The sequence below is a fragment of the Diabrotica virgifera genome, chromosome 1 (genome assembly GCF_917563875.1).
Source record: "Diabrotica virgifera virgifera chromosome 1, PGI_DIABVI_V3a".
Lineage (NCBI taxonomy): Eukaryota > Metazoa > Arthropoda > Insecta > Coleoptera > Chrysomelidae > Diabrotica > Diabrotica virgifera.
In genome coordinates, this window is record NC_065443.1 from 243,051,181 (window position 1) to 243,074,348 (window position 23,168).

The 23,168-nt window shown below is 32.4% G+C and overlaps 1 protein-coding gene across 6 annotated transcripts in view; it reads right to left on the reverse strand.

Moving 5' to 3' along the window:
• Positions 1–23,168, reverse strand: part of LOC126883113 (Ig-like and fibronectin type-III domain-containing protein 2) — a 1,605,319-nt gene that overhangs the window by 139,568 nt on the left and 1,442,583 nt on the right. For all 6 annotated transcript variants that reach the window (XM_050648382.1, XM_050648360.1, XM_050648367.1 and 3 more), the window contains one exon: positions 1,591–1,800. In XM_050648382.1, the coding sequence (XP_050504339.1) occupies positions 1,591–1,800 (210 nt within the window). The remainder of the gene's footprint in view (positions 1–1,590; positions 1,801–23,168) is intronic.

Sequence of the window (23,168 nt, forward strand, 5' to 3'; positions counted from 1 at the left end):
AGATAACATAGCTATGGTAACATGTAAGGGAAAACTATCGCAACCTCTCAAGTATGAAACTGGCATTAGACAAAGAGATTCATGAGCCCATTAATATTTAATCTGATAATGGATGATATCATAAAGAAAGTTAAAAAACGGAGAGGATATAGAATGGGAGAAAAGGAAATAAAGATAATCTGCTACCCCGACGACGCCATAATAACAGCCGAAAATGAAGATAACCTACAAAGATTAACACGTTGACGGACAGTGCGTCAAATGTATAAGCAAGTGTTGTGACACTATATGTATTTTGCAAAGTAGAATAGGGAAAAACGCAACGTCTATAGAACACGTCTATAGACCTGTTAAAGTGGGTAACAGACATAATATGTCCGGAAATAAATAGTAGGAAATATACAGTGCTAGTCAAAAGTCCGTACCCCCCCTCGTATCTTTTGAACGGTTATACCTATAATATTGCAATTTGGAGGGAGGAAATAAACAGACGTAAGCTTCTTAACTGGTCACGAAATGTGACGTAATAGTGACAGATGACGTAACAGAGCCACTGTGACCGATAATTTTAAATGGGAGCTTATGGCAAGTGATACCTCGTTTGAAAGGTATTCAAAATACCTATTCAGTCTTATTAAGTTTTTTGGATTTTAGTCGATTTTTATTTTGGTGAATAAATTAAATAAATATAATATTGTCGTTTCGCATTTAATTAATAAAAATTCAAATGTCCGCCAATGGTTTTTTTGCCAAAAAAGTTGATGTTTTTCAATTCTCTAGTAATTTTTACGTCAACGTCAACCTTTTTGACAAGTAATCATATGCGGAATTTTAAATTTTTATTAATTAAGTGCGAAACTACAATTTTATATTTATTTCATTTATTCATCAAAGTTAGCTTAAGCTCAAACAAAATTAGTATGACTGAATAGGTATTTTCAATACCTTTCAAACGAGGTATCACTTGCCATAAGGTCCCATTTAAAATTATCTGTCACAGTGGCGCTGTAAAGTCATCTGTCATAATTACGTCATTTGCCATGACCAGTTAAGAAGCTTACGTCCGTTTATTTCCTCCCTCCAAATATCACTATTATAGGTACAACCGTTCAAAAGATACGAGGGGGGGTACGGACTTTTGACTAGCACTGTATAGTCCTCCTTATTTTGCAATTTAGTAAATTTTTTGCAAAATGTACAGGAAGGGCTACGTTTCGCAAAAACCACAAATTACCCACTTTAAAGAAATGAAGGGGGTTCCAGGGCGAAATTTTTTAAGAAAAAGTTAGTCTCATAATAAACATCCCTTGGTATACCAGAAAAAAAATAAAACCGGACTTGTGTCCATTTTGCAAGGTTCAATCCCTGTTCCCTACACTAAATTTATAATCTTTCATTTTTTTATATATAAATATTGACATTTATCCGGTTGCTCGTATACCTATATGAGTCGTTACACTAATGTGAAAAAATATATCGAGAAAAGTTTTATACCGATAAGTAAAGTGCACCACCCAAGCTACAAATCTTTCTCATAAATAAAGGCAAGGAAAGGTAAGATCAAGATATAACATATATTTTATACCATACCTGAATCATGCAAAACCCCATATCGTTTATCTGCAGTTACCCTATTTTCACCAGCCGTCAAAACCCTTGTACTATGTCGCTCCCTGTCCTCCTTCTTCCACATAACTGTATTCGAACCGACGTTTCGGACGACGCAAGTGATAAGGGCGTCATCTCCCTCGTATACGTGGACGGGGTTTGACAAACTGTCTCTCATGGAGGGTAAAACGGCTGAAACAAAAAGCTTTCTTAGTGATTTGATAGTAATTATAAGAAAATCAATTATCAAAGAAAGTAGTTCAGATATAGTCAATTTTAACATATTTAGTTAGAATCCTAAATAATATTAATTAATTATGATCACTAAAAGTGGCCACCAAATATGGTGGTAACTTTTTTTATTAAAACTAACACCGCGACTGAATATACACTTCCCGTCAGAGAAAACGGACCACCCACAAACTGGGTCATATTTAATGGCTCGAATTTTCCTAAACCTGTTGTCAAATGTCCAATTTAAGTGATTTTTTTAACATGTTATAGCCTTATTATACAGGGTGTCCCAAAAAGATTGGTCATAAATTATACCACACATTCTTGGGTCAAAAATAGCTCGGTTGAACCAAACTTACCTTAGTACAAATGTGCTCATAAAAAAAGTTACAGCCCTTTGAAGTTACAAAATGAAAATCGATTTTTTTCAATATATCGAAAACTATTAGAGATTTTTTATTGAAAATGAACATGTATCATTCTTATGGCAGGAACATCTTAAAACAAAATTATAGTGAAATTTGTCCACCCCATAAAAAATTTATGGGGATTTTGTTCCCTTAGACCCCCCAAACTTTTGTGTACGTTTCAATTAATTCATTATTGTGGTGCCATTAGTTAAACACAACGTTTTTAAAACTTTTTTGTCTCCTATTATTTTTCGATTAGCCAGTTTTTATCGAGATGCGGCTTCTTTTTCAATATATTTACGTAAAAATTTTATGGGGGGTGTGCTCCTTTAAACCCCCCAAATGTTTGTGTACGTTTCAATTAAACTATTATTGTGGTACAATTAGTTAAACACAGTGTTTTTAAAACTTTTGCTTCTTAGTCTTTTTTTCATAAGTCACCTTTTATCGAGATGTAGCTTCTTTTTCAAAATATACCTAAAATGTAAATTATAAACAAATTTTCAGACTATTAACAGATCTCTATAACTGTACTAACCCTATGCAAATATGTGGTGGATTCGACAAATATTCAAAATATCTCGATAACCCTGGCTTATCGAAAAAGTACTAAGAGGCAAAAAAGTTTTAAAGCATTGTGTTTAACTAACGGTGCCACAATAATAATTTAATTGAAACGTACACAAAAGTTTGGGGGGGATTAAGGGAACAAAACCCCATAAAATTTTTATGGGGTACAAAAATTTTACTTTAATTTTTCCTGAAGATGTTGCTGCCATAAATGTGCCACATGTGCATTTTTAATAAAAAATCTCTGAGAATTTTCCATATATGAAAAAAAATCGATTTTCATTTTGTAAGTTCAAAGGGCTGTAACTTTTTTTGTGTGCACTATTGTATATAAGTAAGTGAGGTTCAATCAACTTATTTTTGACCCCATAATCTGTGGTATAATTTATGACCAATATTTTCGGGACACCCTGTATAACAATAAAACAGTCTGTTTTTTATCAAAGTTCACACACTTTAACAATCAAACTGTGTTTTTTCTCAAACTTTTCACCACACCCTGTGAAATATTCTAGCATTTATAAAATACTGAAATTAAAACCCAACTATAGCCTCAGATTTTCTTGGATAATAAAAAAGTTATTTGGCATCTTTGTAGGACATTTTATAGCATTTAGCCATTGTTTTTGTCTCTCAGATAATATCATATTTAGTTATTTTATGTTTAAAATGTAGCACTGATGGTAACCGATAAAACTGAATTTTATCAAGATTACTTCGCATTCCACACTTATACACAATATAATTCAGGCATATTATCTTTTTAAATTAATTCTTCCAGTGAAAATATTAAATCAATCCTTGTAATAAAACAAAATTACACAGAAACGTAACTAAAATGATCTAAAACACATTAAGAACTAACAGAATAAAATTTATAAGTATGTTTACCTCCCAAGCACTATATTGATTTAATTTTGACAGGACGTTTTAATGCCCAATATGAAAGATTACAAGTGACAGTTCTTCTTCTTTTAAAGATTTCCTGATATAGTCATCGTCTCAGTAAGATTATTAAATCTGTCATTATAAAAAGGAATATTTTGAAATAGTTGTTGTTAATTAATGATGTATGCAGGATATTGGAAGATACACAACTCATTTCTCTTCCGAAAAGTAAGTGTATTAAGAACAAGTACTGGCTCTTAACGAGGAGAAACGCATTAGTTCCTTCTGGTACATAATATGACGATGCTTTCTACAGGGTGACTGATTAGTGGGGTAAAGCTCAATAGATCCGTTATAGTAATAGGTAGCGATAAAAGTTAATACCAAAAATTTTAGCCAACTTTGAGCTTCACATTACAAAATTAGTTAAAATGTTACAGGGTGTTCGATAAACTAGTGGCAGACCAAACTTATGTTTTTTTAAATGGAATACCCTATATTTTATTTTATATTAAAAAAAGGTTTGCTATATTATACAGGGTATGTACAAAGTTATAGGGGAAGGCGGGGCGGAATGGGGTAGCGGGGCGGAATGAAGTTTGGTATTTTTAAGTATCAATGACGTGCTGCAGACTAGCAGCGATAAGTAAAAGTACATCAGTGTAGTGTGACTGAAGACCGGTAAGCATATTTGTCTAATTCTCTTGACGTTAACAACGTGAATCTATCGTTGCGTGGTTTTTCGCTTATAATTTGTAACTGTTTGTGATTTTATGACCAAGGTAAGCTGCACACGCTTGTTTTTTTACAACGTTAGTTGGTAGTACTTGTAGGGTATTTATTTAGCTTTCGTTAAGTCTAGGCAAACGTTTTCTTACCAATCGTTTTCGAGTGACCATAGATTGATGAAATAAATCATGTGCTTGGGGCGGAATGGGGAAGTCCACTTGGGGCGGAATGGGGAAGTACCCCGTGCCGCCCCACACTATTTTTATTAAACAGGAACTCTATAGTTAACTATTTTTCTTCTATTTCAGATGGTTCTAGTATACAAAAGGAAGACGAATAGATAGCCATGGTCTACTAAAAGTATGAATAATGCTGCCGAAGCGTTATTTCTGGTCAAGTAGGTTATTTGAAGGCCCCAAAGCAATTTAATGTTCTCCAAAGTACCTGGAGATATCCTGAAGAGAAAAGGAAAGATCCGCAGTACCATATTGACAAAACGGCAGGGAAATTTTAAGCTGTTAGGCAATAGTTAGGCTGAAAGGCAATAATATGAGCTCATGAGCTATTTGAAAATTATGGACTATCGATTATTTGGTCTAAGGATATTAGATTTGCGTACCTTAGCTTATCAGTTACCTAGCTGTAAGAAATGGCCTAGTCCACATATTTACGAGTGAAGTCGCCGGCCAAGATTGAGTCAATGGATTTTTAAAGAGAAATCCTACTTTATCACTTCGGGAACCTGAGTCAACATCTGGCGCCAGAGTTATGGGCTTTAATAAAGTGGCAGTGATGATGAACAGCTTAACATAACTTAACATAAAATGACTTTTCAACGGTACTTAATAATTGGACTTAATAATTACAATTATTAAGTTATTTTTTCATTAATTTAACTAATCTTTTATTGACTACCCCGTTGTGCCCCGGTACAGGGGCAGAACGGGGCAATTGACATTGTTTAATATTTTAGTAACAAACTTACTGTTCTTGTTCTTATAAAAAAATAATATTGTAATATAATGTCAACAACATTACAATGAGTTTATATAATAATATGCAGCTTAAATAACTAATTCTAACTTATTTTTAAAAATCAATTTCAACTTAGTACCCCATTCCGCCCCGCCTTCCCCTAACCAATTTTATATGAAAATCGTAACAAGTTCTACATCCTGTATAAATAAAAATAAGCACAACAGAAATGGTTTATTGGTGCCATATTCTTTTGTTATTTGTGAAAATTTTTAAGAATGGTTGATAATTGTCTTTATATTGAATACAGGGTGAGTCAAAACGCAAGTACATTATTTTCTCAGTAATTTTAAATCGAACACCCTGTATTTTATATCACTATCGAAAAGTACCATTATCGTAGTTTAAGTTTTATATAACATTCCTTATGTCTAAATTTATTAATTTTCGAGATATTTTCATTTTTCGGAGCAAATTATTAATTAGAGGTAAAAATCTTTCCAAATTTTAAGTAAGCCATGACTGAATTGTCAAAAACTGACAATTTACGTAATCAATGTAACAACGTAGCAAATAAAGAAAGAAAAATAATTTATTAGTAATAAATTTTACAAAAAAAAATACAACCACAACATACCGCATTTTTGAAACAATTAGAAACTACTTTTGTATGTAAATGTAACAAATAAAAAAAGAAAAATAATTTATTAGCTATAAATTTTACAAAAAAACACAAACACAAAATACAACATGTTTATCAGTAAAAAAATTACAAAAAAAACATAAACACAAAATAAAATATTTTTAAAAAAATTGAAAGTTACTTTTAATAAAATGTAATAAATATTTAATTACATAAGGTGTTCAAAATGACCTAATACATTAATTTATGCATGCTTAAAAACGGTCATTAAATGAGCTACTTACACTATGAAGCATTTGTAAATTAACACTTCGAAATACACTTTGAATTCTCTTTTTCATCTCATCCTTTGTTGTTGGAGGCATTTTATAACCTTCATTCTTAACGTAACCCCAACAAATTAGTCGAGTTTATTAAATTCTGGTGACCTGGGTGGCCACGCTACTGGTCCATTGAAAAATGAAAATATCTCGAAAAGTAATCAAATTAGGCATAGGGAATGTTATATGAAAATTAAAGTACGGTGATGGTACTTTTCAATAGTGATATAAAATATAGGGTGTTCCATTTAAAATTACTGAGAAAATAATGTACTTGCGTTTGGACTCACCCTGTATTCGATATAAAAAAAATTAGAAATATCAAATTTTTTAAAAAATTTTGACAATAAATAAAAAAAAATACAGCATCAGTAATCCAGTGCTTGTTTTTATTTATACAGGGAGTTGAACTTGTTACGATTTTCATATAAAATTGGTTATAACTTTGTAAATACCCTGTACAACATAATAAACCTTTATAATTTTGTAATGGGGAAGTTAATGAAATTTTGAATATAAAATAAAATATCTTCTTCTTCTTTAAGTACCGTGCCCAAATTTTTAGGCGTGGGTAGCTTCCACAACAATTTGCCGATATCGTTCTCGATCTTGTGCGGCATGTAACAATTGATCTGCTGATAAGCCAGTCCATTGACGAAGGTTTCGGAGCCATGAATATTTCTTTCGACCAATTCCTCTTTTTCCATCGATCTTTCCATTGAGTATTAACTGCAGCATCCTGTATCTGCTACCTCTCATTATATGCCCCAGATATTCAAGTTTTCTCTTTTTTATCATCTTCATTAAGTCACCTTCGCCTTGACCTACTCTGTTTAAGACTTCTCTGTTGGAAATGCGTTGAACCCAAGATATTCTGAGCATTCTACGATACGACCACATCTCAAAGGCTTCTAATTTGTTCATCATGTAAACCTTCATGATCCAGGTTTCACATCCATATAGTAATACAGGATACACATAACATTTTAGGAACTTGATTCTTAGTTGTAAATTCAGCTGAGAGTTGCTCAGAATAGATCTAAGTTTCATAAATGCTCCTCTTGCAATTTCTATACGAGTTTTAATTTCTTCATTCGGATTTAGTGTCTTGTTTATCCAACATCCTAGGTATTTAAAATGGTTTACTTTTGTTATTGATTCATCACTGACAATTAGTTGCATAGGGCCGACGTCTTGTTTACTAACCACAAGTAACTTTGTCTTTGTTGCATTTATGTTAAGTCCGTTATTGGAGCATTCTCTAGTGACTCGATCAATAAGGAATTGAAGATCTTCGATATTTTCAGCCATGATCGCGGTGTCGTCTGCATATCTGATGTTGTTAATAGTTTCTCCCCCAATTCGAACTCCACATTGTCCTTCCAAGGCTTCATTAAGAATTATTTCTGACTATACGTTAAACAAAGTTGGGGATAACACACAACCCTGTCTGACACCTCTTTGAATGCAAATTTTGTCTGTTTCTTTGCCGTCTACCAGAATAGAAGCTTCTTGATTCCAATATAGATGTTGTAAAAGTCTCAGATCTTTATCATCTATTCCAATCATTTCTAGATATTCAAACAACCTATCATGTTGAACTCTATCAAACGCCTTCTCAAAATCTATAAAGCAGACGTAAATTGGTTTCTGTACTTCCCATGATCGTTGAAGTAATGTTAACATTGAGAACAAAGCTTCCCTTGTTCCCAATCCTTCTCTGAAACCGAATTGTTTGTTTCCCATTGTCTCTTCACATTTCTGCTTGATTCTATTAAGAATTATCTTAAGAAGTAGCTTGAGAGAGTGGCTCATGAGACTAATTAGTCTAAAGTCTTTACATGATGATGTATTAGGTTTTTTTGGGAGTGGAATAAATGTAGACTCTAACCATATCTGTGGCATCATTCCAGTCTCGTATATATGGTTATAAATGTTTGTTAATTGTGAAATATTATCGTTATCCAGAAGTTAAAGAAGAATAAAATATAGGGTGTTCCATTTAAAAAACATAAGTTTGGTCTGCTACTATGTTACCCAACACCCTGTAATACTAATTAATTTCGAAATGTGAAGCTCAAAGTTGGCTACAATTTTTGTTTTTAACTTTTATTGCTATCTATTACTATAGCGGATCTATTGAGCTTTACCCTTCTAATCAATCACCCTGTATCTAAGAATTTTTGGAAATTTATTTCTGAAATATAGATATATTTTCGTATAGATAAGATCTAATGATTTACTTAACTCGAACGTCACTTTTTTTAACGCCAACGCTAAAATAATCTATCAAAGTTTAGATTACCGAAGTCCAAGAACGTGACACTTTTGAAATAGACAAATGAAAAAATGCTCTGTCCCTAAAAAGGTTCTCAGTAAATATTATTATGATAAATGTGATGCGGTGGCAGCTTTATAAACTGAAAAGTAGTCGAGTGTTTATACATGAAAGTTACAAATGACTACGGGGTCATAAATTTTTATGACGCTTCGGGAATGAGAATAAGTATTATCCTTTAAAAGAGCATTTTTATAAAATGCCAACGAAAATTTTTGTTGTGCTTAGTAGTACAGTGGATGTAGGTAAAAACCAACCACTATAAAAGGAAATTTGCTCAACGGAGATTAATTTTGACAGATTAAAAGTATGAAACATTTTTAAAGTGCCCTCTCCTTAGTGGAGGTTGTCTACTACAATTATTACAAACTCTTCATTTTGTCTGAATTACTGTCTTCAGCTTTTCCTATTAGCTGTTCAAAATTTAGCCCTGTCCATTGTCGGATATTTCTGAGCTACGGTAGTCATTTCTTTCATAGTCCTCTCTTTCTCTCGATCTTTCCTTTCACTATAAGTTGAGCATATTGGTACTTATTATTCCTCAGTACGTTTCACCTTGTTGAAAAGTTTTCTTTCCTTGCCTATTATATGCAGCACTTCTTTGTTTGAGGTATGCGATTTCCATAAAATTTTGAGGATTCTCAGGTAGATTCACATTTCGAAGGCTTTCAATTTAATTACAATTGATGTTTTAAGGCTCCATGCCTCAACTCCAGAGAGAAGAGTCGACCAGACGTAGCATACTGATACACGTAGTCAAATTTCGAGTTTTTTTCGACAATCATAAAGCAGTTTTTTGATTTTTCGAAAAATTTTCTGGCCCGTTCCATTCTCGTTCTTATTTCTAGATAAGGATTGAGACTGTTATCGATCCAACATGACAGGTACTTAAATCTATATTTAAAAATTCCTACCTCACACTATTGAACCCGTGCAAGTTCGGATATGCGACACTTTTAATTATATTGGCCAATCATAATGGTCCTCGTTGCTGGATAATTTTCAAGGCCGTAGACCAAAAAAAATTATAAGAAGAAAAAGTAAGATTTAGGTTATGTTATTAAAAGGTAAACAATTGTATGTAGTAAATAAAATTAATTATTAAAATCCAGTACTGCAAGCAAAATACAATTAATTAAATATACTTTTATATAATAATTGCATATCATATCAATATTGTGAGCAACATAATTTTTCTTCTTCAATGACAGTAGGTATGAAATACACGTCAATTTGTCAATCTCAATTGACAATAGAATTATTTCAGAAAGATTTCTCCGCTATTCGCTCACGATCGTTTCTCGTATCCCCTCCAAGTACTTGCACACCGCAAATTAAGAACTCAAATAAACTTACTCTTTTATTAAAAAAATAAGAATTACTGGAAATAGTGGGAGCGTATACTAATCTTATACTATTGTGTGGAATATACTTCCTCAAAATATTTTCATTTTGTACAATAAATATTTTTTTCATTTGTTAATAATATGGGCTATGAGCATGTGTGTTTGGTTGTGTAGTAGTTCTAGCCACGTCTAGTCTGTCAAAATTTAACCAAGTTCGCAAAATAATAATTATTACTAAAACCACTAGACAGTTGTGTCTGGGATTAGCGAACCGACTATACCTCCTATTTCGGTGAACCTCCATCGATATTCATGAAAATTGGTGAATGGTTAGGGAATACCTCGAGCAACAAAAGTGACATGGTGCACTCTTGCGCTTTTACACTGGGGGTCGATGCCAAGGCCCTTCTAAGTGGTGAAAATTATTTGATTAAAAATTAAAAATAACTCTTTAAATCGATACAGGGACAACTTTAAGTAAAATTTGTTATACATTTACCAATGTAAATGAGTACTGTTTTAGTTATTAAAGATCAAAGATTTTAATTTTTCGTGAAAAAAAAATACATATTTTAAAGCGATTTTTCATAAATAATAAAAAAAACCGAAGTTTCTACAAAATTAAAAGATATATTTCTTACTTGAAAATTATTTTAGTATTAATTTGAAATGAGTTAAAGGTAATTGGATATAAGTATATATTTTTTTTCTCCAGTACTAATGCTAGGGGAGCCCAAGCGGGGATTTTTGCAGTTACTCGAACGCGTCAGATTATTACATGGGGAGAAACCTTGTACCCTGAAAATGTACCCCTACCATAAATTGGCTCTTAATGGAAGGGAGTTCGTTAAGGGGGGGGGGGGCCGAAAAAAAACCTATCCTTAGAAAAACTCTAAATCGTTAAATTAAGATACGGTAAGGTAAGTACATGCAAAACAGTGTATATTTAAAAAAATCTAACGATTTGAGTGGGGCAAAAGGAAATGGGTGAATCTTAAAATTTCACAAGAAAAAATCGAATATTTCACGAAATGAATGACAGATCAAAAAACCTAAAAAAATACGTGCTCAATATTTTTTAAGAATCTATCGAATAATACCAAACACTACTTCCCACGGAGAGGGGTGGGAGTAAATTTAATATTTTAAATACGAATCCCGCGATATTTCGCGAAATAAACATCAGATTGAAAAACTGAAAAATACACGTTCAAAAATATTGGAATATTTTTGAAAAATCTATCGAATAGCACCAAACACGACCCCTCATGGAGGTGTGGTGGGGGGTTACTTTAAAATCTTAAATGGGAGCCTTCATTTTTTATTGCAGATTTGGATTCCTTAGGTAAAAATAAGTAAGTTTTATTCGAGACATTTTCTCGAATTATGGATAGATGGCGCTATAATCTAAAAAAATGATTGTTGGAAATGGAAAATTAAATTAAAAATGGAAAGTCCCCACTAAAATGGAAAACTTTACTTAATTTTTTTTGGTTTTAGGACCTAGTCTTCACAACCCAATAGATCCCCATAACGCTCGAGTGACTGCACATTTAGCATACTTTGCTCCCCTACCATAAAATCTAAGTATCTAATAACGGCAAAACGATGCATTTTATAAAATATACTTACTTAACACTTGTCAAAGTACTCAAGAATATCATCTATCAGATGAGTTCCAGAAGAAGTTAATTACATCAAAATTAAATAAGTTATTATGAAAATAAGAGGATCCTGTCGGATATTTGAGATAAAAGTGAAAAATAAAACATACGCCATTTCCAAAAAAAATTAAATTTATAGTAATCCCTATAATAATTTCCTCAAATGTGATGACAAATCAAAGTGATGACCTCAAACATTTTGACTGGTTTAGAATGTATATTAAAAAAAAAATGATTTAAAACATCAGAATTTTTCAAATTTTTTCTAATTCTTTTGATAATAACTCCAAAAAAATCGACATATGTATAAAATAATATAGAAGAAAATTTAAGTTTTTTAGATCTTTCTTCTTTTTTTGTAGGATAAATTAAACGAGATATAAATGTTTAAAGCCTATCTTTACCCTTCTATTTTTAAATAAAAAAATATGAAAAAAATATTTTATGAAACGCTTTTCTTTAGTTACGAGTGACTAAAATTAAACATATTATAAAAAAATCAACTAAAAAGCAAACAATAAAAAAATTGACAAAATCTAACACATTCGTCAAAGAAAAGCGTGTCGCGTCTTCAGCGGATAAACGGTTTTTGCTTTTCTTGAACGAATGTGTTAGATTTTTTCAATTTTTTTATTTTTTGCTTTTTGGTTGATTTTTTTATATGTTTAATTTTAGTCACTCGTAACTAAAGAAAAGCGTTTCATAAAAATATTTTTTTCATATTTTTTTATTTTTTACTTCTTAGTCTTACACTTTCCAAACATTAAAATATATCGTCAGGTTTATTAAAATATGTATAAAACATATGATGTACAAACATGAAAAGTAACTGGAATTAGCAAAAAATTTGAAACTTTATTATTTATTTATGAAGCATAACGTAAGCAATTAACGTAAAAAGTGAAATTATGTACAGTTCATATAATTAGCTACAATCTGTAAAAGTTTCAAGTTTCTTCATTGTAAAAAACAAGAGAATTTAAACATGTTCTTTTAAAATCGTTTTTTTATTTAAAAAATTAATAAACAAAAAAAATTTTTATCGAATTGTTCCCGCGAATGCATATGTCTGTAAATTTTCGGTCATTTGCATTGAAGAATAGGCAGTCAAATTAACGTCCAAAGATTTGACCCAAACGATTGAACTAAAGAAAAGCGTTTAATTAATTAATACGACAAAACGAATTCTAATGTTAATTGTAGCACAAAACGTTTCTACCGGTGGTTTATCTAAGACTACGATAAAAACACGAATTTTTTGAATTAAAGTTTTGGTTGAAGTTTTCTTTCGTATCGTATTGAAATTTGACACGAATAAACGCCGATTTATATATAAACAAATATATGAGCGTTCAAAATTTGAATCTTTATTGTTTATTTATGAAGCATAACGTAAACAATTAACGTAAAAAGTGAAATTATGTATAGTTCATATCATTAGCTACAATCCGTAAAAGTTTCAAGTTTCTACATTGTAAAAAACAAGAGAATTTAAGCATTTTCCATTAAAATTGTTTTTTTTTATTTAAACAATTAATAAACATAAAAAAATTTATTGACTATTCGTGTATTGTTCCCGCGAATGCATACGTCTTCAAATTTTCATTCATTTGCATTTAAGAAAAGCCAGTCAAATTAACGTCTAAAGATTTGATGCAAACTATTGAAGTAAAGAAAAGCGTTTAAAAAAAGAAGAATGTGTGTAAATTATTAAATTTAAATTAAAATACATTTTAAAAATAAAATAAATTTAAAATAATACATTTAAAAATAAAATTTTTATTTTATTTTTAAAATACATTTTACTGCTGTCAGAAACCAGACAAAAATGTTTATATCACAAATAATCATTGCTTTTCGCTTAAATTGAATGTTAAAACTACCAAGAGGCAGGTGGCTGGCAGGAGCTAGCTTGAATATTTAATTTAATCTAAAAGCAATGTTTATTTCTGAAATCACATTTTTTTCTGTTTACGGGCAACTGTAAAATGTATTCTGAGTTAAATAAATTAGATACATTCTTCTTTTTTGTCAAATAATTTAATTAAAAAATTGGTTTTGGACATCCTTTACAAATAAATATATAAATTTTTATATTACTGAATAAAGAATTGAATGACCTTTCAAATGAGCTATCGCATGTCCCCTATTTTGATTTAAAAAAATCATCGATTACGTCATCGCGCCCAGATGGATGACGTCACTAGTATGACATATATGCCAAAATATCGTAATTCAAAAATAAAAATCGACCTCTTTCGGGATTTTTCCTTAAAGTCGCGTTTTTACGAAATAACGAATTTATTCCTTTCATTTGCATCGTACTGTATAAACAAATATGAGTGTTCAAAATTTAAAACTTTATTGTTTATTTATGACGCATAACGTAAACAATTAACGTAAAAAGTGAAATTATGTATAGGTTGTATCATTAGCTACAATCCGTAAAAGTTTCAAGTTTCTACATTGTAAAAAACAAGAGAATTTAGGCCTTTTTCCATTAAAATCGGTTTTTTTTATTTAAACAATTAATAAACATAAACAAAAATTTTTTGTTGTCTATTCGTGTATTGTTCCCGCGAATGCATATGTCTGCAAATTTTCATTCATTTGCATGGAAGAAAAGGTAGTCAAATTTACATCCAAAAATTTGACGCAATCTATTGAACTAAATAAAAGCGTTTAAAAAGAAAGTGTTTAAAATATTAAATTTAACACGATTTTATAAACCTTGAAATTACCTTTTAAATGGTTTATAGGTGAATTTGAATCATAAAAATTAAAGAAGTTATTCTAAAAAAACCCATAACATTTTGTTGAATAAAAAAATCATAAATTTTGAATAATGTTTGAAGCGTACATTTTGATGTGATCAACTTGATGGATCATACAACTGGAGCATATCTGATGGGTATTTCTGGGTAATTTGACAAGTGTGTAGTACATTATGTTAAAAAATGCACCGTTTCCCCTTATTTAAGGTTGAATACTTAGATTGAAGTACTCGCCGAAAAAATATACATTCAATTCCCTATACTAATTTTGAATTAATACTGAAAGGTTAAGTAATTGATTTATTCAGTTTTTTTATACCTTTTTTGTAAAAACTTTCATTTATGGAGTTATGTATGAAAAACCGCTTTAAAAATGTATTTTTTTCACGAAAAATTAAAATTTTTATCTTGACTTAACTCTAAAAAGTATTGATTTATTTTGATAGCTTGCTATAACAAATTTTGTTTAGAATTGGCCCCCTATCGATTTATAGGGTGATATTAAATAAAATAATTTTCACCCGCGAGGAAGTTTATAGATTGATATTAAATAAAATAATTTTCACCCTCGAGAAAGCATCCACAACCAGGGAAAAAGCGCAAGTTGGCATCATATCACTTTTGTTTCTTGAGGCACCCTATAACCACTCACAAATTTTCATGAAAATCGATGGCGGATTTTTACCTTCATACACTGTGCTATGAGTATTATCCTTTGAAAGAGCATTTTTATAAAATTCCAACGAAAATATTTGTTGTGCTTGGTAAAAATAGTGAAAAACTTAAGAAGTGGTTGTTGCGTTTGGACTTAACTAAATTTATGAAAGTTTGTAAACAGAACATTCGTCTTCGTCAACCGACTTATCCTCCTCGAACACTGACAAATTTTGCAAAAGTTTTGCATTATTTATCAAATTTGAATACGAATGTTATTTCTCATAGTAAAAAACTTTAACATCTAGGTGAAAACTTCTGTTGTAATATTTAATATACATATTTAAGGTGAAACAGTAGCGATCAACAGGTAGCGAAAACGCGTTCCAAGATTGCGGCTGTAATTTTGAATATTTTTTCGAGATATTTGGCACACGTATTCGTAATATAATAAAGAATGGCGGTACAGAGCCCAATTTGAAAAATATATTAGTATGTGGAAATTACTCTGTAATTAAATACAATATTAAAAAAACGAACCTGTACCGCCATTAAGAAGAACAAAAAATACACTTTCTTCAAATAAACTTTTTTATCCGATGACTAGATTTTGTGTCATTTTGGAACTACTAATGAAATAAAAAATTTTAGTGGTTCCAAAACGACACAAAATCTAGGCATCGGATAAAAAAGTTTATTTGAAGAAAGTGTATTTTTTTGTTCTTCTTAATGGCGGTAGAGGCTCGTTTTTTTAATATTGTATTTAATTACAGAGTAATTTCCACATATTAATATATTTTTCAAATTGGGCTCTGTACCGCCATTCTTTATTATATTACGAATACGTGTGCCAAATATATCGAAAAAATATTCAAAATTACAGCCGCAATCTTGGAACGCGTTTTTGCTACCTGTTGATCGCTACTGTTTCCTCTTAATTTAAATCTGAAATTTAAAATCCGAATGGATTACAAAATTTGATTTTACAATGTATTTATTATTATTAATATGTGGCAAATTTCAATTGAATGAATAAAAAGGTCATGAAGCATGGTCTAGGCTTTCGCATCTTCAAGGTAAATATGCTCTCTTTTTTACGGGAGCGTTGAGTGGGAGTGAGCATGAGTAATTGCTAGATCAAGTGGCAAAACTGTCAGTGGAGTGGAGAGCTTTAAAGTGGAGTACCTAAGAACCTAAAGCTCGATGCACATTTGCATATTTTTAAGTTGCGTGCACGCTACGAGCAAGCTACTTGTTTTCAAGCCCAGTTTCCCGTCAATATATATTTGAGCGCTTTGTCGGCGTCAATACACGCCAGAAATAAACAGCTCTGTATCTTCGTTGAAATCGCAGTCAACCTGTACTGAATTGTTGTCCAGCAGAGACTCCCAAACCACCTGACTTGTTTTGAAGCGGCGTACACGTGGCGGCGTAGCAGAAATTGGCATGCTCCAGGTCCACGCTGTTAGCAAATCACTTACAAGCAGCTTGCACGCCGCCGCTCAGCTCGAGTGTGCAGCGAATAAATTAAACTCATGTACAGCACAACCAGTTTCACTTTGTATTTGAAATTTAGATGCGAACTGGTGTTGACGTTCGGTTTTTCCAAATTTTTTAAATTTTATTTTGGTAAAGGCTGGTCAAGTAAAAGACCTGTACGATACTAAAATAAAATTCAGAAAATATGGAAAAACCGAATTCCAACAACAGTGCTCATCCAAATCTCAAATATAAAGTGTAACTGGTCTTGCTGTACTGCTGAACCGCCAGCGCACATAAGTCGATTTAATGGATTTAAGCAGACAAAATAATTTTACAGCTTATCTCTACTAAAACTGATAAAAATTAAAGAAAAATATTGTTTTTTTAAAATTGACTTGTATTTTTCATAGAAAAAATCAAAATTTAAAATTAATACAAAATATGCAGCTTTTTACTTATAGCTCAGTCGGTATCTGACATAATGGAATCAGTATTTGGGGTCACCCGGTAGGTAACGGCATTCGAAATGTTTTAGAACAAAATGAGCCTGGTTTGATCCTTTTCTGTACACGCTTTTTGCTGCCTAAAATTGTTTATAATAGGTCAGAAGTTAAAAGAAGTTTAATTTCCTGTACGCATCTCTGTATTTCCTTGCACTAGCTGGGATGTCTGAGATATCTTTTGGTATTTTTGAAGCATTCATTTTTCCACGAGCCTGTAAGGGCTATGCTGCATGAACGATAACTTAACCATCAAGCAAAGAACGTATTTATTGTTTTTATCCTTTTTGTTATTTCACTGGAGTGCTCAAATAATTTATAAAGCCGACTTGGTTCCATTTATTTATTTTCTACCAGTTTTAAATGTTCCATCTAACCAATCTTTATTTGCTTGTAGAAATACAGCATATTTTCGTGAGTCTTTAACCATTTCTCTATCATCGCCATTTTAAAATCTCAAAATCTTTGTTTTAATATGATTAACTTATCAGATATAACAGTTCAATTAGTGAATTTCCAAATATTTTAATTTGTCCTCTAGATTAGGAAAATCTTGTAGCTCCATTGGGTCGCAAAGATATTTACGAAGCACTATGTTTAGGCCAAAGCAGTCACCAGATGTAGCTAAAACAAAAAAAAATCGTAACTTATTATAATTAAAACAAATAAGTAGGTACTTTTATTTTTGTGGCGTCATCCTATATAGCAAAATTAAAAAACCCTGTATTTCGGGCATCCCCAGCTATCCGCAGCTAAATTTAACGCCATTAATTAGCCTAATATATACAGTATGCTATAAAATAAATATGATTGCACGATCGGTGGCGATAATATAACTAAATGTCTTATAAACATAAAAATTAAACAGAATTGTCACTATAAAATTGCTTGTTTTTAACTTTCTAAAAATAATATAAAATAACAGTAAACTTTCTCTAAATATTTCAAGAAATATTCATTCTTACCTGAATTATTCGATTCCATCACAATCACTTTGAAAAATGAGGTCAATATTATGTCAAATATCACAATTTTTAAAAAGTTGACTACTAAGCTAAGAGAACAAAAATTCACTAACAACTACATGCGCGCACATTCGCACGTGCACACGTGCGCGGTGAATAGTTCTGGAGCGGGGATAGTAAGCTTTTGCCGGCTAATTATTTAAAATCAACGTATGTGCAGAGATGGCACGTAGCTTGCTCGCAGCGTGCACGCAGCTTAAAATCACGCAAATGTGCAACGAGGCGAACAGCACTATATGGGTTGAATTTATTTACTGCAGACTCGAGGTGAGCCGCGGCGTGCAAGTGACTTGCTAACCGCGTGGATCTAGAGCACTCCAGTTTCTGATACGCCGCCACGTACACGCCGCTTGAAAACAAGTCATACGGTTTGACAGTTTCTGTTGGGGCAATCATTCAGTCATTCAACATGTTGACCGCGCGATCGATTTCAACGTAGATACAGAGCTATATATTTCTGGCGTGTATTGACGAAAAGAAGCAGCTTGCTCGCAGCGTGCACGCTGCTTGAAAAGACGCAAATGTGCATCGAGCTTAAGAGTAGGATGTTAGGTAATATAGAAATAGTGATACAATCAACCGCGAGTGAAAGGTATGGTATGTTAAACAGTAAATGGTTAAGTTCAATTAGTTACCACTATAAACAGCCCGGATTAACCGATAATAGTATAAAAGGCCCGGTTTCAGGTAAAATTTATTTTAGGCTTTATTATGGGAGTACCGTCTAGTCAGTGTTAATTGCAAAAGACCAACTCTGTCTACCTCGGTGGCTTATCGCTCCGGGTGGGTCTTAACAATGGGCCAGGTCAGGTAAATTTAATAATATTTACGACCGCACTAATTGAACTCAAACCAATTACTGTTGAACAAACCATAACTCTCATGTTATCGTTCCAGCATATAATATGAGAACTGCTCTCACGATCACCGTTTTTGGCTTGCAGTTTACATTATGCGCGATATCTTAGAGGGGTTATCTAGGACGTCGTAATACTTATTAGGAAGTTCGGTACCGGACAAACAAAGGAGATAGGCTGGAGGGAAAGGAATTTTGATTTTGGGATGCCTGGAGAGCATGTGACCTAGACGATGGCAAGGAGTTTTTAGGGGCTCTTTAACTCTGGTGCTGGAGCTGCCTATCGTACGGAAGTACATATCTTTCTGCTGAGAGAACGAATTCTCTCCTCTATGGTGGAAGGATAAGCGAGTGGGTGCATCAATAGATACTTATGGAGAAAAGTATCTCTTTCTCATGCACTTATGCATGAGAAAATGCCTAGTTTACTTAAAAGTAATTTAGCACCTCTCATCTTCTCTTTCTTAGATAAATAGCCCTTAGACCCTCTGATAGGTATATGAAAACATATCTTTCCATATGTTCCGAATAGCTGGACTTGCAACCCAGTCTGCTACCTGATCTCTCTATCTATTTTATTTCTGTTATATTCTGTATATCTGCACCTCCTAAACGATAGTTTATGTTTTGATAGTGCCCATCAACTTAAAGAAGACGAGGAAACAGCCGTAATGAGGCAAGTTATTTCTATGATTTCATAGTTGGCCAGGCAGATTACACCTTGCAAATAGAGCCAGTAATAAATCCAAATAAATAAGCCGTTTTGATGCATAAATTAATTTATTCTAGATCTGAAGAAATCTTCATTCGTTATAAAGCCCCTAACCACTTATATGCGGTATGTCATACCGCGCTGAAAATATATTTTGTTGTAAAACTTATTTTATAAAAGATTCCTAGAACACCATCTGTGTACCTTCAACTGGTGTGTAATTGTATCTGCTCCCAACTGCTGCAGATTTAGTGTGGTTTAGTTTTTGAGCTACATTGACGTTAAGTTTTCTTGCGGTATCACGTACCGCAAGTAAGTGTTTGTAACGATGTGATGCCACGACAAGCGATGAACTGTTCTACCAGAGACGACCGGAGGAGCATCCGTGTTGGCGCATAGCGCCTCTGCCTGGGGGAAATCGAAGGAGTAGTGACAGCGAGAGCATATTTAAGGCGAGCCAGGAGAATTATAAAATCAGTCATGGCTAGCGTATTGAACTAGCCATGGCTCGACAGCTGCTGCTAGCGTATTGAACTAGCATTAGCTGGCTTGGCAAAGATGAACCGTATATTGAAGTGGAACTATGCCTAGGCGGACGCCACAGTAGTGACGTGGGTCTTGCCACGGCCGTTATCGCAGTAAGCGGTAGTAGCGAGGAACGAATAACTGCATTGCAGTGAAATGCGGTGTCTCCAGGCTACGTTGATTTAACGTAGCGAGATTGTAATTGTATATAATATATTGTTTATCGTGGCTTTTTATGACTATTCTTGCAAATAGTCAAGCAGAGCTGATTGATCTTATACGACTGGTTGAAAACGAAAGTCAAATATTTGGTCTGAAATTAAACATATCAAAGACAAAGATCATGATAGTGGATAGACTACATAACAATCATCCACATATAACCACAATTGATCGGTTTGAGGTTGTGAGCTCATACTTATATCTGGGATCATTAATCACAAACACAGGGTCACTACAGGAAGAAATAAAATGTAGATGTGATCTAGCAAAAGTCGCCACAGCAAAAATGACCACAATATGGAAGGACTGTCAAATTTCAAGAGCGTTAAAGATGAGCTTGATCAACTGCTTAATATTCCCAATACTGACTTAAGGATGTGAATCTTGGACCCTGAGAAATTCGGAAAGAAGAAAGATAGACGCCACTGAAATGTTCTGTTGGAGACGAATGCTACGAATTCCTTGGACCGACCATAGAACAAATAATTCGATTTTAGGAGAGCTAAAAGTTAGCCAACGGCTCTCTAGTAAAGTCCATCTCCAACAATTAAAATACTTTGGACATGTTATGAGAGCCAACATAGAAAACATGGAAAGACTCATTATACAAGGAAAGGTGGAAGGCCGAAGATCACGAGGAAGATCCCCAACAAGACTGATCGATCAAATTACAAATTAGGAATATGTAAAAGACCTATGCATGAGTTAAAAGAAATGACCAGAGACAGAGATCTTTGGAGACGGACAATACACGACATCACGTCGACCACTACACTCCCTCCGGGGGTCAGGATTGAAGAGAGATTGTTTATTGTATTATTTTAATGTTGCTGTTATGATCGGATAACTGTAATAAAGTTTAATATTGTTTTTCCTTTGGAGAAGACGGAATTATATTTTATTTTACTTGTTTTAAACTGTATATAATTATCTTTAATATATTTACTTGATTTTTAACCTGTGTTTTACTGAGTCTGTCGTCCTTGAAAGAACTACCCGTTACATGTTTACATTTCTATACTTAAAAGCAGTCCAGTGTATTCTTTTCGCTATTATTATGAGAATAATAAGTTATTATTGCGAGTTGTTCTATCTAACCCATATCAATATTATTTTACTATGTTTTAGTTACCAATAAGTATTCAAGTTTTTTGTAATTCAGTTTATAAAGGGTTTTGTAAGAACATCCACCATTTTTTTAATAATATGCAAGCGTTCATAATTTGCTTCAAAAAAATAAGTTTATTTTATTTGGAGCAGTATTTTATTCTACAGCAGTATGAAGACTGATTTCGTAGTTGATGCAAAAAACAAATACAGTGACTTAATACAAATTCACATTGAAAACATAGAAAAATAGGCAAGGGTATACCACACCGCACGTCAGTGTCTACGTCCTGAAACATCCACGTCAGTGGTTAAGTGTCAATAAAGCAAAAACATCGAAGAATCTACACTTTGGAAATACGCCCTTCAATAGTTGGTATGTGAAATGTTGTAAAATTTTGTTAAAGTATATTATACCTATCAAATATAAACAAAACCTGCCTTGATCTTTTTATATTATACATATTTTTAAAGCCATAGTTAAGAACTATATCCTGTAACCCGAGTGTTAAATATCAAGCAGTACAAAAAACATTGTTTTCAGTAAAAATAAATTGGTGAAACATTAGAAAAAATAAAAACATAAAAACCTTATCTTGAAAAAGGTATATTTAAAATCTCTAAAAAGGGTTATATCACAACAAAAACGTTTTCGAAATCAATAATCCATCATCAGTGTTATCACAGGTTTATATGCTTTAAGCCACCACCATTTCAAATTTTCCAACCAATTTGGTTGATGTCATGTGATGCCAGTTGTTAATCTGGAAATATTTTTAATATCCATTAAAAATCTGACAATATAATGTAACCTTAACATTTTAAAACCACTCCAGGGTATTTACCCGTATATTTTGTTGGTTTAAAGGATGTAAACCTGTGATGTTATGTGTTATGTTAAAGATGTTATGGGTTATGTGATGAGATGAGAGAGATTAGTGAGATGTTATGTGTTCTCTACTCTTTTATACGGTGTCGAAGGTTGGACTTTAACAGATACTTTTCTCAAAAAATTGGAAGCCTTTGAAATCTGGGTATACCGGAGAATTCTACGAATAAGTTGGGTGGATAGAGTTCGTAACGAAGTTGTTTTGCACTGGATGAGAAAAGTGACGGAAGTCGTCAGAACAGTTAAAAATCGAAAACTTGAATATTTTGGCCATATTATGCGACACCCAGAGAGATATAATATACTCCATTTAATAATACAAGGCAAAGTAGAAGGAAGAAGTGGACCAGGCTGAACAAGAACGTCATGGCTTAAAAACCTGAGAGAATGCCAATTTGATATAGCCAATTTGATAGCCAACGCTCGATAATCGAACATGGCACATAAAGAAGAAGAAACCTGTGATAAAATTGTTGATGGAATATCGATTCCGAAAACGATTTGTTTGTAATATAACCCTTTTTAGGGATTTTAAATTACCTTTTACAAGATAAGGTTTTTATTTTTTATGATTTGTGGTATAAAGCCAGTTAGAGGAATTTTTCCTTGTGATAATATTAGGAAGAATGTTATTTTAAAAAAGAAAAAAAATAGTTTATGTCATTTTTATTTTATATTATTTTTCTTCTAATATTTT